The 17361-nt window shown below is 45.6% G+C and overlaps 2 protein-coding genes across 2 annotated transcripts; one reads left to right on the top strand and one right to left on the bottom strand.

Annotated features, from left to right (window-relative positions):
• Positions 1–36: 36 nt before the first annotated feature.
• On the bottom strand, positions 37–2653 carry LOC139208312 (endoribonuclease YbeY-like). Its single transcript, XM_070837950.1, has 4 exons — positions 2108–2653; positions 1864–1995; positions 1672–1740; positions 37–378 (listed from the first exon to the last, which is right to left on the bottom strand). Exons 1-4 carry the CDS (start codon positions 2315–2317, stop codon positions 283–285), a joined length of 507 nt encoding a protein of 168 aa, XP_070694051.1. The 5' UTR covers positions 2318–2653; the 3' UTR covers positions 37–282.
• Positions 2654–3050: 397 nt separating this feature from the next.
• On the top strand, positions 3051–16995 carry mcm3ap (minichromosome maintenance complex component 3 associated protein). Its single transcript, XM_070837581.1, has 28 exons — positions 3051–4701; positions 5462–5709; positions 6079–6160; positions 6380–6533; positions 6694–6887; positions 6979–7118; positions 7559–7756; positions 8162–8430; positions 8585–8747; positions 9211–9368; positions 9687–9910; positions 10025–10278; positions 10844–10944; positions 11099–11230; positions 11404–11517; positions 11681–11833; positions 12017–12214; positions 12467–12535; positions 12629–12763; positions 12857–13010; positions 13490–13748; positions 13924–14021; positions 14305–14695; positions 14839–15129; positions 15243–15372; positions 15631–15816; positions 16010–16160; positions 16332–16995. The coding sequence occupies exons 1-28, from the start codon at positions 3105–3107 to the stop codon at positions 16497–16499; spliced, it is 6411 nt and encodes a 2136-aa protein (XP_070693682.1). The 5' UTR covers positions 3051–3104; the 3' UTR covers positions 16500–16995.
• Positions 16996–17361: the final 366 nt, after the last annotated feature.

Raw genomic sequence — 17361 nt, 5'->3', positions numbered from 1 at the left:
ACAGTCAAAGTTCAGATGTTTTAATTGATGTTTAAAACAACACTCACATTCAGTGTTTGAGAACGGTATTCAAAATCAAACCACCATAAGTCCACTGACAGGTGATTAAAGTCCTTAAAAACAGTGGTCACTAATTGTGCCTGTGGAGAAGACAGCATCCAGTGTACTTCCTCATTTGTTAATGAGTGAGGGCGTGACGGTGAATAGAACAGCACCGCCCTTGGTTACGGGATAGTGAACAACAATAAGCACCACTGTAAAGTAAACAGGTGACCGTCACTGTCACGTCTCCTGAGTGCATCTCTTCATCAGTGGCTCCAGATGAATCCCTGTCAGCCTCCTGTACTCACTCAGAATGTAGTTTTCCTTCTGCAGCATCTGCACACACATTACAGAGGAACATATTACTCCCATGGTCCTTTACACTGTGACGAAACGGCACATTCAAGCTTAAAGGAGTCTGTGGTTCACATTCACAGGGTGCAAAAATTCACTTCCAGACATACATTTTGACTTATTTCCAGCGATGCTTTGTTGTTTGTTTTGAAATGTCTGTGTCTGAGATTTCTGTCGCCACATCAGTACAACTGAAAATGTACTTTTTGACAACACATTTCCCAAAACGGTTCCCATTATTCTGGGTGACTCACACACCTGCTATGAGCGATTTCTAGTGGAACTACTTGTATGGACACCAAGGGGAAAAAGTCCCTTGTGGCAGTGTCCTCTGGATTATCAAGAGTAATCAGGAGAGTGTTCTGGAGAGACCTGTTGCTGATTCTTTTCTTTTCTTAGTGGAGAGAAAGGGGACACTCTACTGAATCAAAGTGGAGGCTGAAGTGTCTCATAGAAATAAACTTGGACACACAAAGCCAAGACTATTTATACACTACTCACTAAAAGTTAGGGATATTTGACTTTCAGGTGAAATATATGGAAAATGTAAAAAGTGAATGCTACAGTGATATTGTATCATGAAAGTAGGGCATTTAAGTAGAAGCATGCAATGGTCATTTTATTCATCTTAAACAATTTATTGAAAGAAAATCTAACAACAGTGGTAGGTATACCACAACAAAACATTTTCAGTGTCTCAATAAATTGGGATGTGGCCAAAGGACGTCCACTCCTCTCCTTTCTGTGACTCTTCCAGTCTCTGTATCACTGTTCCAACCTCCTGATGACACTCTGTGACCCTCTAAGCTCAGTGAACACCTCCGTCTGAGGACTTCCTGTTTGAAGCCTCCAGTGTTGAGGTGCTGCTGATCAACTGTTAGGTGTCGTCTTGGTCTCATGATGTCAGAATGTGAACAGCAGGATGAGGAGGACTGTTTAAATACCAATTCTAACTGAAGCAGGAAATGTATTGGTGGATTCATGGATCAAACCTGTTGTGAATGTTGCTGTTAAGCTTCTTGTTAGAGAACAGCAACTTGTGCAAAAAGTACTGAAACACTGAACAGTTGGACATGTGCATTCAAAAGTTTAGAGAAGGTCACATTAAGTTCACCTGGAAAGGTTAGAATGCATTTTAGGTTCATCCTGAAATTTCACCTGAAAGCTGAATATCCCTAACTTTTAGTGAGGAGTGTGTGCCTACATACAGAGTAGAAGTGAGGAAAGGTTACTCTGTTTTTCCACATCCGTTCACTGTGTAGTCTTCAAACAAACCTCGGTCCATTCTTCCTCTGTCTCGTGTCTGTAGCCCAGCAGGTGACAGATGCCATGTGCAGTGACAACCTAAAACGTGAGGCAAAAGAGCAACAATTAATGCGGGCTGATGGCTGCATGTCTGAGAGGTGCCACAAGTGCAGTTCATTTAAGGTCAGATGAAGTGGGGTGTGCAGTGCAGCAGCTGCTCACAGTGAGGGCTCCGTGCAGATCCATGGATTCCTCCAGACACTGCTTCATCACAAACTCTACCCCCAAGAAAATGTCCCCAAGGTTCAGCTCATCTCTGTGGAGGGAGCAGGGCAGCTTACCAGGTCTCAGGTCCTAAAAACATACCAGCATCAATTCAGATGTGATTAATCAGAGAAAGCTGTAGTTGGGTTGTTATTGAATGGAGTCCAAGTGAGCAGGTGGCAGCACGTGTTGTTATGTTTACCTCGTAGAATGGGAATGAGAGGACATCCGTCGGCACATTTTTCTTCCTGTATATGTTATTGATCTGCTGAATCCGGTGGTTATCCACGCAAACGATGCCCACGTCAAACTTCTGCACGCCCAGGATGTGCCTCAGAGTGTCCACATCTTTGCGCAGTCTGGCGCGGCGAATAGGCACCACCTTCTGGAGATTCCGCAGTACTACTCCCATTTTAAAATTGTTGGCGTAAAATAATCTTCATTCATAGGTGAACGGTACAAAATAATAACCCACCACGAACAGCTACGATAATAACGTGGCGGTAGGTTTATGGGGGCGGTTGGTCAGCTTTTACGAAGCGGTGTTCGGCCATTCCGGGCAGGCACAATTCAAGGTGACGCGTCCCGGCAGTATCACCGTGCTGTTATCCAAAACCAACTGGGTGAGCTTTCTCTTGGATTTGTAGATTTAACAATACAGTTACGACAAAGTAGACATATTTACCGTTTCAAGAAAGCGGTCGTGTGCCCGTTCAAAACCCATTCAAGCAACGAAACGGTCGTAACGGCAGCACTCGCGGAAAGAATGTGGCACCGAAAGAGGGTGAAAAGACCCGTCGGACCGGAACCGGATGTGGCACCGTGTTTGAAAAAAATCAACAATCTGCTACATAACAAGCACAACTCATCGAAGGTGAGGTATTTCTGTATTTAAGGTGCATACATTTGCAGTATTTCCTTAGGCGTTTTGTTGTGTTAACGGAATAACTTTTAAGAGCAACGAGAAAACTTTGTTAGGCTAACTAAGTATTTTTGACGTTAGCTCGTGTTAGCAGCCGAGTCATGCATTTTTATTCGCTCCTTTCTTCGTAATGCTCTGCTAACTTTTAACGTGACAGGGCGCTACACTGTGAAACGGGAACAATGTCACAGATTTCTGCAGCCTGAGTGCCTGGATGGGAAACATTTCCTTTCCAATAAATAACCAAGGATAGCAAACATCCGCTACAATTTGCGCCATGAATCCATCCAATCCATTTGGCAGTCCGCAAGGTGGAGCCTTCCAAGCCCCCAACAACACTTTGAAGACTGGGTTGTTCCAGTCATTTGGACAGCAAAGTTCTAGCAATCAGCCCCAACCTATGGGCTTTTTTCAGCCATCTGCGTTTGGACAGCCATCTGTCTTAAATCAGCCTTCGCCTCATGGAAATACAGTCTTTGGGCAGGCCCCTGCCTTTGGACAGCCGTCTTCACAGCCCCCTACCTTAAGCCAAACTCCAGCGTTTGGACAGCCTTCATTGGGAATGACTAACTCAAGCTTTGGTAGTAGCACTGCACCAGCTTTTGGACAGACTAGTGGTCAAAATCAGAGTTCAGTCTTTGGTCAGACACCTGCATTTGGGCAGCCGTCTGCCTTTGGGCAGGCTCCAGGATTTGGCCAGCAGGCCCCAGGATTTGGCAAACCGCCACCAGCGTATGGTCAACAGCCCTCTGGATTTGGAAACTCCCAAATGGCTTCTGGCTCCGCCGCCGCTGCTGCTGCCGCCGCCACCGCCTTAGGGCAACCTCAACCACTGGGTTTTGGACAGTCTGTGTTTGGACAGCCATCATCTACCAGTGTCACCACCAGTGTGTTTGGCACAGCTCAGAGTGTGACCCAGAGCAGAGGCTTCGGATCATCCAACTTTAGTTTCAAGCCGGCCAACGAGGCGCTCTTTAAACCCATCTTCAGCGCCAGCCCAGAGCCCGCGAACCCTCAAACCACTTCAATGTCTAGCTCACCTTTTGGCGGTAGCGGGACCCAGACAAGCTCCAGCACCATGAGCAGTAGCAGCAGCAGCACCACCGCTGCTGCCACCACCACTAGCACCACTGGCTTCTCTCTATTGACTGGGCCTAAATCAGGGCCGCTGGGCTTCAGCTTCTCCCAGCCAGCAGCAGCTCCCTCTATCTCCACTCAAAACAACCCACTAACAACTGACAGTAGCAGTGGTCCTTCCAACAATCTGCAGTTCACCTTTTCCCAGCCAGCTGTCCCCTCCAGCTCCAACACTAAGACATCCTCCACCCAGCCCATCACCCCATCATCTTTCAACTTTTCAACCAAAGCCCCCCAGCCCCAGGCAACACCCCTTTTTGGAGGTACCAGTTTTGGTCAGCCTTCAGTTTTTGTTGACACCAAAGCTAAAACAGAGACTGGTGCAGATGAGAAAGGGAGCACCCTTGAGAGCCTAGAAGACACAAATATATTTGCCCGATTTAGCAAAGGCACCAAGCGTAAGGAAGATCCAGTAGCGACCAGCACCGGCCCAGAGAAGCCTGCCACAGAGGAGGATGTTCCAGCAGAAGCGGATTCAACAAGACCCCCCCCAAAGAGGCCCCTAATCAGGTCCCGTGGCCCACCAGGAGGCTTATTCGGCAGGGCACTAAGTGGTCTTCTTAAAGATGGCACTGGTCCAGTGAGGCGAGAGACCACAAAGGAGACTCACGAGCAAGCATCAACGTTTGAAGAGACCAAGAGAGAAGTTGTGCAAGCTCAGAGTGATGAGCTACCTGCCGCACCACCCACGGCGCAAGCACTGACCGGGGATGTGCTGGCAAAAGCTGATGAGTCAGGTGAGACACACACCAGACATGCACACAGTATTACCAGCATTTTGCATCAGGGTGCATTTATGAATAGCTGAAAACTAAAAGATATCTGCACTGTGAAAAGTAACTCTGCATGTTTAAAAAATGGCCGTTGCTTGCCTGAATAAATCACCAAATGGACCTTTTATGGACTTTTTTAAATATCATTGAGTTTTTAATTACCACATTTTTTGATGTGTAGAATGACTTCACACTGTTAAAGTGGTGAAGCTAGTTGCAAGTCCTCCATGCTCGATAAGAAATCTTAGAATTTGATTTCAACCAGTGGGAATGAGTGTATATATTATATAAACAAAACCATAGAACCTGCTATTTCAATTATTTTTTTCTGGGGGAAGGCATCATGAAATAAGCATGTAAATATATGTTTGTTCCCTTCTACTTATGCAAGGAAAATCACAATAGTTTTTGATCCAGTACAGAAACCCAGTACATATCTTAAAGTGAGAGCACAGGCCTCCGCAAAGGCCAGTAGTTTAGATCTGCTAATAATTGTTTGTTTGTGAGTCTGATCCAGGTCTGTACCAAAATCAAACGGGTTCCCTTTTGGTCAATGCTACACCCCTCCACCATGAAGATCGAGCCTGTTGTTTTTACATAATCGTGGTCACAAACCGACTAATGGCACTGAAAACATAACCTCCTTAGAAGATATTAGTTAAAAGAGTGGATTGCATTGTATAGTCATCCTGATGTCTGCCTATTACTCATCACCCCTCACTAGACCCAGCAAATGCCCCAGACCTGCAGGTCGAAACCACAACCCCTGTGAGACGTGGCGCACGCAGGGAGAGCTCGGAGAGCCTGAGCGGCATGTCTCCCACCGACTGCAACACCATCCAGTGCAGGAACGTGCCTCCAGCCCTCAACAGGAAGGACACCATCGAGAAACACTTCAGTCGTTTTGGCAAAGTCCGTAAGGTCTTCTGCCGGCCTGCCAAGAACCTGGCCATAGTGCACTTTGATGACCATGTAAGTTAACTCCATGCTGCGTACTCTCATTTTGCAGGTTCAGCATACTCTGGCTATCTTGAGTTCCCTGCCTACTAGTCTGGTCCTCAGCTAGTTGTACCCTTAATATAATACAGTAAATGTAATTTGTTACTCATAGTGTCAACGAGCTCCCTGCTGTTTCCTGTTTTATATAGCTGGAGTGGGGCACTGGTTTTAGCATCAGTTGTTGACCTCTTATTCTCTTCTTTGTTTGTTAAACCGGATTTTCCCAAGAGTTAACAAGATAATCCGCTAATACTGCTTTGTGAGATGGGCCAAAGATGACTATGATGATGCAATCACAATATTGTTTTGCATTCTGTCACTGTTAACTGTTCTCTTTTCCAGGCATCAGCAGCAAAGGCAAAGAAGAAAGGCAAAGTCCTGCACAGACACGAACTCCTTCTATTGTGGCAGAGAAAGAAGCAGAGTAAGTGCAGCATATTTCTACGAAAGCTTAAATTCTATAGAAATCAATCTGCTGTATTGATATCACTGTATAGAGGCACAGGTCTAGAAAGAAAAGGGAACCAGGACATTGTTATATATTGATTTAAAGAGTCCTGAGCAGTTTTTGTCATATTACCTTAAATTTCTCTCAGTGAGTCACTATGTCGATTCTGAGTTGTTTTTATTTTTTCTACATTAGGTCCAGGTGACAAAGGGAGCAGTTCTGCTGCAGGAAAGGAGGAGGCAGAGGGAGAAAGTCAGGAAGACGTAGAGTCCAAGTCTGTTTCCTCCCCACTCAGAAGACCTGCACTCAGAGCTCCTGCAGTCAGCAGCACGGTGACCAGTAGCCGCAGGTAACACTCGCACCTTGTTTGTCGTCATGGCAGCGTTTTGGATTTAACTTTAGATGCAGTGTCTTCATCTTGCCGATCTGGACCAGCGGACACCCTAAAAATAGCTGAAAAGGCTGCTGTGGTGCTGTGACTGTCTTACATGTCTCTTTTCATGTGTCAGCTCTCCGGTGAAGAAGTCTCCATTGGCCAAGGCTCTGCAGTTTGACACTGAACCCCAGAAAGAGAGCAGCGCAGAGGCCCAGACTTCAGAACGCCCAGTCCCCTCCTCTCTTCTGCACCTCATCGGCCAACTGGCTGAGACCGCTGAGGACAAGTACCGCCTTCTGGAGCAGATAGACAAGATCCTTCGTCAAGGTTAAAACTCGCCTCTCGCACCGATCCATTGCAGCCATTAACATGGCTAAAGACGAGAATTTCTAACTGTGGACATGATGTGTCCGCACAGGTCGGCCCAAGAGGACGGACCTGGACATGTCCAAGGTGTTTGTGGGGACGTGTCCTGACATGTGTCCAGAGAAGGAGAGGTACATGAGGGAAACACGGAACCAACTGAGCATATTTGAGGTCTTCCCGGACACTGAGATGGTAACGGCCTTAATATTTGTGATCCACTTTCAGACTGAAGAATATAGGCTTGTTTAGCTGCGACTGTACTGTGAGATGTTAAATCAGGTTTCTGGTATCGCGAGAAGTTTCTCTTAGATCTCTTCTTAATTTTATCTCTTGTTTTTGCAACATAGGTCATTTGCTATACCCCCCTTTAATTTAGGAATGCTTAGTAAAGTTTTTTACTATTTATTATCTGTATTTAGTGGTTATTTGGGTACATCAGCATATGTATACAATTGGAATAAGATTACATTGTAGATATGCCTGTTATCTCAGCATACTGGATGTATAAATATATGTAGCTCAAAGGATAATGACAAATAATGTAATTGCAAGTTAAGAGCTTGCAGGTACTTAAACACAGGAGGAACAATGTAGACAAACAAATAAAACCACCACTTCCTGTCCCCAACAAGGTGGATCACACAGCAGCCATCAAGGAGTACAGCCGCTCGTCAGCCGACCAGGAGGAGCCCCTGCCCCACGAGTTGCGACCCCTGCCTGTGCTCAGCATGACCATGGACTATCTGGTGACTCAGATCATGGACCAGGGCCACGACAACTACCGGGACTGGTACGACTTTGTCTGGAACAGGACGCGAGGCATCCGCAAGGTAAGGGCCTGCCGTAGGTGAGCTGCTCCTTCAAATGTCAGCTGTAATCACGCCTAAATCTTGTGTGAATCTTTTTTTACAGTTATTCATGAGGTGGAAGGGAGAGCCCACAGCTTTGAAAAGTACTAGGCAACTATTTTACATAGACAAATACAGCCTGTGTAGGTTTTGTTGGATTGTGCGATGCTGTCTTATGCGTGTTTAAAGTACTTATGTATACGTGTGGATAGTAAATACAAACAGGACTCTGCTGCTCTTTACACCCAAGGGCTCCAAACTGATCAGTTCACCATAAAAAGTCAAGGAATCCTGTACTTTAAATCCCAAATTCACCACATCAGGAAGAAGAAATGTGACCCATCTTTTGTAGACTGAGTTCAAACCGCAGCTCTGTAATGCCAACAGGACATCACCCAGCAGCACCTGTGCTGCCCGCACACGGTGTCACTGATAGAGAAGTGCACACGCTTCCACGTGCACTGCGCCCACCACCTCTGCGAGGAGCACATCTCATCTTTCGACGCCAAGATTAACAACGAGAACATGACAAAGTGCCTCCAGAGCCTCAAAGAAATGTACCAGGACCTGGCCACGCGTCAGATCTACTGTTCCCGGGAGGCTGAGTTTCGCCAGTACAACGTGCTGCTAAAACTGAACGACGGTGACATCCTACGGTAGGTCCACTGACACACACATTAGCTTTGTAAAATCATTTTATACAATGTCAGTTGAGACTTCACTTTTTGGGGCGTGCTTGTTTGCATTCAGTACATTTTGTACCTCGCTCTGTGGTAATGAAATGCTTCCTCGCACTTTATGTCCACACAGTGAAGTGCAGCAATTCCGTGACGAGGTGCGCAATTCCCCCGAGGTGAAGTTTGCCGTGCACGCATTCGCTGCAGTCAACAGCAACAACTTTGTGCGCTTCTTCAAGCTGGTGAAAGGAGCCTCCTACCTCGGCAGCTGCCTCCTGCACAGATACTTCAACCAGGTTAGGAATGGTTTTCCTTGTTGATGGTGGAGACTGAGAAAACCCTGAACTTGCCTGAAACATTTTCAATAATGTGTAGGTTCTCCTAAAGTTTGGAACTATGAATGAGAAAATACTATATTACTACTATATACTATAATAATACTGTATTAGCATGTATTGTTTTCATTTAGTGCATGAGGTGAATCCAGCCAATAGCCACTGTCCTTTTTCCTGTATTTGTATTTTAAAGAGATAAAGAGATGAAAAAGAACAGGAATAATAGAAGAGTGAGAGAAGGGTTGTCACAATTGAAACATGGTTTGTGTAACACAAGTCTGTTCTAATATATATAAAGCTATTTGTGCCTTTTGGCACCACACACAGCCGTTGTAACTGCTAGCATTAAAGCGGCAGACAGAAGTTTGTGTTGTTCATAATGGATGATCTTACAAAGTGTGTGTGTGTGTGTGTGTCTACACAGGTCAGAGCTAAGGCCTTGAAGACCTTGAACATGGCTCACACTGTGGGTCCACGATCGACTGCCTTTCCAGTTGAGGACATAGTTCGGATGTTAATGTTCCGTGACACTGCAGAGGCAACTGACTTCATCCAGCAGTACGGCCTCACTGTCAACGATGGGTGAGTGTCACTGGTGATAGATGCTTATTAAATTGGATGATACCTGATCATAGCGCCATTATGCAACACAAGACAATTCTATACCTCAGAGTTAAATAGGTATGAGGAAAAATGTAAATATCTTCTTAGAAAGCTGCGTGATGGTGCTATTGGCATGTTTCAATGAATACATTGAATTTGTTTTTAAGCTATCCCGCTAACAAACTAAAAAATATAATGTAATCAACTGAGTTAACAGTAACTGAGTCACTGGCATTGATCAACGCAGAGTATTTTGTGCAAAGGTCCATTGAAAATTTCATAAAACATTGTTCACAGAGTGGTAGAGCTGAGCCGGATATCCTATCAGGAGCCAGACCTGCCTCTGGCCCAGAAGAAGTCGGAGGTCATCCTCGCAAAGAAAACAGTGTTGATTGGAGAGGTGGTGAACGGAGGCCCTCTCCCAAGCCCTCTACAGCACGCCCCCATCTGCAGCTTTGACTCCCAGAACAAGTACCGCGGAGAAGGCTTTCTGGCCGAGCCCACTCAAAGCCAATTTAAAGGTATTTGCTCCGTCTCACCACACAAAAAAATTAATTCTAAGGTATAAGTGTGTAATCTTACCACAGGGAGTGCATCTCATTAATAACAGCTGAAATGTTCCTTTATTGTCTCAGCCACCAGGGCAGAGGTGAAGTCACCACCGAGCACTGAGTTGCTGACGCAGGTCGAGCCGGCGAAGGCCCCAGACGTGCCCACTGGGTTTGGCCTGCCTCCAGCTGTTTTAGACGAGACAGGAGAGCCAAGTGATCCGTACCACAGCTCGGCCCACCCAGCAGACGGCCAGCAGCTGTTCCAGCCGATACCTCAGCCTCAGCCTGTCAAACCACCATCGCCCCCACCCAAACCTCGGCCCGCGTACAGCAACGAGGTGGGCAAGATCTCTCGGCTCATAATTTCAGAAATTAGAACTGTGAGACCAGAAGAACTAATTGAGCATTTCAGTAGTGTGCGCCACAATAACATAGTTACAACACTCTTTTCTGATCCTTGTATTCCTTACTGATGGGCTTGTAAATCTGATGATGTGGGAAATAACAGTACATTTAGAAGCTTCATGAGGTACTTGAACATGAATATTTGTTTATTTTTACCCTTTCCTGACAGCCGGAGTTACTTTACAGATCAGCTACCTCATTAAAATGCTGCTCACACATGAATGATTCTGTAGTCATAATCCAGTAGTGTAACAGAACACGTAAAAATGCAGCCTTTCATATTTAAATTACATACTTACATACTACATTGTTACTTTTACTGAAATAACAGATCTGCGCACCTGTTTGTCTTTATTATTCATTATTTTGATGATTAATTACATTTTCTTGCAAAAATGCCAAATATTTATTTGATATGTATATTTTAACCATCCTTAGTTTTTATTCCTAGTTTTTTATTTTGTGCATCACAGTAAATGTTTTTGCTCCCTCCTGCAGGACGTCATGGCTGTACTAGACTGTGTGATTGAGGAGCTGGTGGAAGCAGCAGTGAGGGAGGCAGCCGATGCTGGTGCCAGCTATGTCACAACAGCTCTTGCGTAAGTTCAAGTGATGCATCCATCCAGCTTTTCCGTCTGATACATTTAAATCATACATGACCTTTAATTGACTTTGTCACGGTTATAATTTGTTTATTTGTATAGAAACTAGTGTTGTTGTTTTTTTGCTGACCTGCTGCCTTTGGTTCTGCAGCGAGAGCACTGTGCAGGTGGAGTCACTGGTGAGCGAGGTGTTGGGACAGATGCTGCAGGAGGTGTCCTCCGCCGAGATCAAGCTGGAACAGGAGCGTGTCGCTGAAGAGAAACGCAAGCTTGAAGAAGCCAGGTTGGTCTGCTGACCGATGAGGGCAGCCTGATGATGTTCTGTTGATTATAGCACATCACATTACACTCAAGTCTTATTCGTCCTTTTATTCAAGCAGGCATAAAGCAATTCTCAAAGTAGCTTTATTTGCCACATTTCACCCCCTTTTCCTTGTCCATGTCTGTCGGTGTCAGGAGGAGGCAGGAGCACGAAGCCTTCCTGGCTCAGTTGAGCGCCTCTCTCTGCACAGAGCTCGTCCATGAAGTTTTAGACGAGACCATAAGGGAGACTGCCACGTCTGAGATCCAGTAAGGCTTTAAATCTAAATCCTAACCTGGTCTGATGTCAAGTTACACAATTAACAAGACTGCTTAAAATGCTATAATAATAATATCATTAAGTAGAAAGTCTTTGAGTGGCACAGTCGAGTTTAACAAAATGTAAAGTGGCTCTTTTTAATTCCTTCTTCAGACAGGCGATGAATGAGAAAGCAGACCGTGTGGCTAAATGCACAGAGCAGGTCTGTAGCAGTCTACTGGAGGAGACACTGAATGCAGACATCGCTCTGCTGGTTGAGGATATCCTTGAAGCTGAGCTGCAACGCATCCACAAGTACATCAAAAGGTAACAAACGGAGCAAATGAGGGAAGCCACAGAAATATTCAGACTACCATGTAACAGTTCTTTGCCCGGCCATTATCAATTATTTGATAACAGGCAAACATTAATCAGTTATACTGACCCACCAGCAATTTCCTTTTACAATTTATGTCTCTTTGTCATTCCTCCTGTCATCTGTACCTCCAGGTGGCGTGACGTGGTAGCAGTACGTCGGCAGCTGAAGAGACAGATGAGAGGTTTCCCTGCCGCACCCTGCTGTGTGGACCCTCGATTCAAACTGAAGGCTCTGGCTCCCAGCGCCCCTGAGCAGCCCTCCATAGCAGACCTTGCCCGTGGGCTGGTCAATCTGGGAAACGCCGGCACCCTGGCCCTCTCCAGCACCAGGTGTGTTCATTTGGTGGTGTTCTCAAAGTGTTCGTTTGGAATTTGCATGAGGACGGATTGAGTGAGAAACTGGTTAATGTTCTGGTTTCACATTAGTGTATTTGTCACTGCATTATTATATAATTTTACAGGACATGATGTGTGAGGCATGCCATCTATATCACTTTTGTTTTTAGTCTACTATCTTTGTCAGCTTTGAGGTGAATGCCACTTTACTGCTCCAGAAAAACATGACCTGTTTTGTATTTTAAGGTTGTTAAAGATGAGACAAGAAGTGATCCACCAGATGAGAGTCCACTTCTACTATCAGCAGCTGCTTGAGTAAGTCACGAGTGTGTTTCTTCAGTCAATGGTCCATGTCGCAAAGCAGCATTTTGACCTCTTTTTTTTTTTTTTTCTCTCTCTCTCTCCTAGTGATAAAGTGTGGGCGCCACTCGATCTGCCTGCTCTGGTGACAGAAAACACCCCCAACCCACCTCACCGAATATTCTGGAAAGCTGTTCTCCTCTTACCTAACGACCACGAGAGCGTAGCCAGCCTAGCAGACAGGTGAGCAGCCGAATGTTTGATCATATCTAAGATCTTCTTCATTTATCATCGAACATTTCATTTGGTGTGTCCTCTCCTGTCTGGTGTCCTCAGGATCCTGTCAGACTGGCTGGAGGTGAAGCTCGGTGGTGGCAGGGTGGCAGAGGTGGATGACGGGCAGCTAGACGGCGCACTGCAGACACTCTGTGTCACCACGACACTCCAGGAGAGAGAACAACATATTCACAAAGTCCACATCAGCGTCAAGGTCAGATCAAACTGCAGCCTGTACGAATGATTTCCAACATCAGTGCGGTAAAATGCAGCGTGTCTCTCTTAAAGCTGAGCTAAAAGGCTACTGGGCAATACAGAATAATCATTAGAATAAAGTAAAAATTACAATTAGAAAAAGAAATATAAAGGATAACAAACATGTAACATGTGGTTACTGCTTGGACACAATTACAATTCTTTTTTCATTTGAGTGTTTTGTTAATTTGATTTGTTAAATATCAATAGGTTCATTTAAAAGCTTTGTGAAGTGAGTTTGTTCGGTCGGTGGTATTCATCAGCAAGGCCATTCAACACTATATACGGTTCACTATGTATCTACACTTATTAATAACCCACATTGGTCACCAGTTTACATACATGCATGTTTTTTGTTATATAGGTAGATATAAATATTACTGGCCGTTCCTTGACCGACTGTGTAACACACGGTTTTCTTCTCGGTGGTGTCTCCAGGCGTCCCGAGGCCCTCTGACCGAGGACGGCCTGTCCAAAATGGAAGAGTGCTGTGAGCTTCACGGGGCAGGAGCCCTGATCATGTTGCTTCCTGCCATGCCCACCGTTGAGCCCGGGCACGACGAGCAGGATGTACCTCTGCTGTCAGCCCTGCTTCAGCTCAAACAACTACAGCAGGCCAGCACCTGGCACTGCCCGCTGCCTCTGGTCATAATGGTGCCAGGGCCTGATACTGGTGACACACAGAAACTTGAAGACGGTAATTAATAACAGTAATATTAACATAAAAAGGTTCCTGGTCAGACGTAATGTAGGATATTCAAATGGCTGTTCATAAAAAAGTTGTGCTGTATGTCAGAATTAGTAGTTGAATGATTCCAGATTAAAAGTGACTACTTCCTGAACCATTCTTCTGATGGTGCCTTGTTCCTCAGCCCTGATGCTGCACACACTAGTCGAGGAAGGCCTGTTATCAGAGTACACATTCTTCTTCATACCAGAGACCACAAGTGATCTGCAGGGATCCAAACAGGTACCACACACATTCATGCACAGACACCAGAACAACTTTCATCATTTGTGTTGAGTGACCTTCACTTTCACAAGCACGACTGTGTTGAGATTTGATAGAGATAGAGATGTTGTGTTTGGGCTGAGGCAGATGCAGCTGATATTTTTATAGTAGCAATGTGACAATGTGAAAGAGATCACACCAAGTGATGAACTTACAGAGAATTATCTCCTGTGTTATATAGGTTGTGTTTTTCAAACATTTGTCCTAACTCATCATATTAATTACTGTTGTGTGTTTCTAGCTAAGCCAGGCTTTGCTTTGGCTGCTGGCCCGTGCTCCACCACCATCCCCACTCTCCTGCCTGACCCTGGTGCAGCTCGTAGAGGGCAGTTTGAGTCATGAGTTCAGTCCCCGAGTCGAGGCCCAACGCCAGCAACGGGCCGCTGCACGTCTTCCCTCCCAGCACCCTGCGCCTATTATCCAGCTGTACAATGCCATCCTGGCTCACATTGCCGACACAGTGTCGTCCCACGATCTCAGCAGACTCTCGTGGCCGCCAGTGGAGTTCTGCCTGCCTGATACCCGCGACTTTGTCCCTCATCTGGGTTGGAACTCTACCCAACATCTGGCCTGGCTACGCAAAGCCATCCTCAGCCTGCAGCTGCCACTGTGGAAGGATTTGTCTCCCACAGGTCAGTGATTGAGGAATTAGGTTTATTAATGGTTCCATTACTGTACGAAATCCTCTTGAGTACAAAAGAAAAAACGCAAAGATATGAACAAGACACCAATAATCCATGCATTACACTTCCTTCTCCCTCCTCACTTCCTTTAGACTCGTGGTCTGAGCTCTGCTCCTCCATCTTTTGCTACGCTGCTCAGATCCCGGTCTCGCGCCGCAGTCAGCCTCTCCTGATGTCACGGCTGGAAAACCTTCTGGAGAGGGTCAAGCTAAAGGGTCAGCGTCCCCGCACCCCCAGATCCAAGGTAGCCATGAGCGACTGGGGCAACGGAAACGAGAACGTATGTCCTGTCTTCAGTCAGATTCCCTGGGACGATATACTGGTGATTTGCATTGACCACAAGCTGAAGGACTGGCAGATCCCTGGACCACCTGCCTGTGAAGGTGCGCTGACATTGATTTAGAATAAGATCCAATCCACAACTTCTACATGAACCTACTGATGGTGTATGACATTCAGTACAAAATGGAATGATTAGTTTGTTTTGTGGTTGAAGATGCTGTGACGGAGGATGGGGAGATCCTGGTTTACTGGCCCACCGAGTCGTTGAAGAGTTTCCAGCCCCCTGAGGAGTGGACCCAGGCCACCAGACAGACCCACAGGGAGAAACATCAAGAGAAGGAAGGGTATGAACACTGCTATATGCAACTTGTCACTTTAATTGGCCAAGTTAAATCTGCTGCTGGGTGTCAAATTAATACACGCTGTGGCATCATTATAGACGGACATGTACTAATAATTGCAGATTTGCACGTATAAACCAATTTTGACTTCCTTTCCCTTGAAAGAGACATACAATTTTCAAAGAACATGTAAGCAAGTACGAATCATCACGACTTTGCAGCTACACAATCACCATACTCCTCCTGTTCTTCCATCCTCAGGGGGAGTGCTGCGGTTTGTGCCTCACCCACCAGTCTGCCCCTAAGACAGAGGTTGTTCCACAGTCTGGTGGAGCCTCTCGAGGCGCAGACGGCCACGCTGGACGTCACACGCACTCCAACAGCACAAGAGCTACTGGCCCACAAAGTCCTCCAGAGCTTAGAGGAGGAGAAGGCTGAAAGCAAAAGGTAGAGCTCCAACACTGATCAGTCAGAGGTTTTCATTGCCTCTAGAATTCATGTTTATAGAATATTAATTATTGATTAAAAAAAAAAAAAGATCTAGTTGGTGAATTGGTGTTAATGAATTTGGAGTTTTGACACTATTGCAATCATTGCAATGTGTGTGTGTCACGTCTAACACACACACTACTGCCTACAGGAGCATGGAGCAGCTTCAGCGCTGGCTGGATGGTGACCCCGTGGACCACTTGTCCACTCCGCTTTTCATTCCATCCTCCACTCTGTTGTCCATGTCCACAACCATAATACAGGCACCCACAGCCAAGGCTCAGGATGTCACTCCCACTCAGGTAAGTCACGTTCCGTCACCTGACTCAGTGATCCTGTGACAAGTCACGTCCTTTTTCACGACAAAAGTAGTAATTTTAGTGATATGTCACAGCAAATTAAAGGAGATTCATCTACGATGTTCTCTAAAAGTCACCATTTGCACTAATCATGCATTTTCATGTTTTTTGAAGGAGCCAGAGACCGGTGATCTGTCAGATAAAGCAGACTTGCCTAAAAGCCTGCCTGTATCTATGGCATGGCGACTGACGCAGCTTGAGCAGCAGATTTTGGCGAGCCAAGAGGAGGAACTGGCCTGCAGACTGAAGCTGAGCGGTCTGCTGACCATTGTTGATGACTGATGAACCGCTGAAGGAATATCTTCCAACAAAGGACTCTGCAGCTATGCAAATGCCACCAAACTGAAGACAGACAAACTATCTGCCTGCAGCAACAGACTACTTTGATTTATTTGCTGAACTCACGGCAGCCTGTGACACACTGAGTTCACTCTGCTGTGAACATTTCTCATCTTGTAGTCCGTTGAGGTCACATCCACTGATTGCAACAGTGTGTCTTATTTTTTTGTTTGTGTTAATGTATGGGTTTGTAGAATTTGAAAGGAAAATCAAGATTTTTACTGATAGAATTTTGGGCCATTGAATTTGCATTTCAGCACATATGTGTTGAAAGCTGTGTTGGTTTGTGCACACACCTGTAAGACGCTGATTCTCAGTGTGTTAAAATCAGCTATTTTCTTGCTTGTCTTTAACAGATTGAATTATTTGGGTTGTATTTGGAAAACCAGCTACAATTCATAGAATTCCTTCTTACCAATTTTTGTACTGTTGTTATGGAAGCTACTAGTTAAATATTGAATAAAAGTAATATTTTTCATATGAACCTCCCGTTCAGCCCTGTTGTCATTTCACTGGGTCATGATAATCAATGCGTGAGCACATGTGTAAGGTTTGTCGTCTCTGATTGGATGACTTCACGGTAAACCCGCCCATTTCTCCGCCTTGCTGATTTGTGATTGGACAGCTCAGTCTCTGCTCATGTCTCCCCAATGAGGAGAACTGCTCGGACGGTACCGCGAAGCCCGCTGGGTACTGCAGTCTAAACTGTACTTGAACAGTGACCTACGCTTGTCTTAAAGAACTACAATTCCCATGATAAGAGCAAAAGGGGCAGAGACTTCAGAGGTAGCTGAAGAGAAATTTA

The sequence above is a fragment of the Pempheris klunzingeri genome, chromosome 10, assembly GCF_042242105.1.
Source record: "Pempheris klunzingeri isolate RE-2024b chromosome 10, fPemKlu1.hap1, whole genome shotgun sequence".
Taxonomy (NCBI): domain Eukaryota; kingdom Metazoa; phylum Chordata; class Actinopteri; order Acropomatiformes; family Pempheridae; genus Pempheris; species Pempheris klunzingeri.
This window is presented reverse-complemented; position numbering and strand designations above follow the sequence as displayed.

Bases quoted from the DNA above. Each gene is read 5' to 3' on its own strand.
- LOC139208312 (XM_070837950.1), bottom strand. From the start codon at position 2,317: ATGGGAGTAGTACTGCGGAATCTCCAGAAGGTGGTGCCTATTCGCCGC. The intron at 1,741-1,863 runs GTGAGCAGCTGC...CTCACGTTTTAG, and splicing joins ATCTGCACGGAGCCCTCACT to GTTGTCACTGCACATGGCAT. The intron at 379-1,671 runs GTTTGTTTGAAG...ATGTGTGTGCAG, and splicing joins CAGAGGAAGAATGGACCGAG to ATGCTGCAGAAGGAAAACTA.
- mcm3ap (XM_070837581.1), top strand. From the start codon at position 3,105: ATGAATCCATCCAATCCATTTGGCAGTCCGCAAGGTGGAGCCTTCCAA. The intron at 8,748-9,210 runs GTTAGGAATGGT...GTGTCTACACAG, and splicing joins TGCACAGATACTTCAACCAG to GTCAGAGCTAAGGCCTTGAA. The intron at 9,911-10,024 runs GTATTTGCTCCG...TTATTGTCTCAG, and splicing joins CACTCAAAGCCAATTTAAAG to CCACCAGGGCAGAGGTGAAG.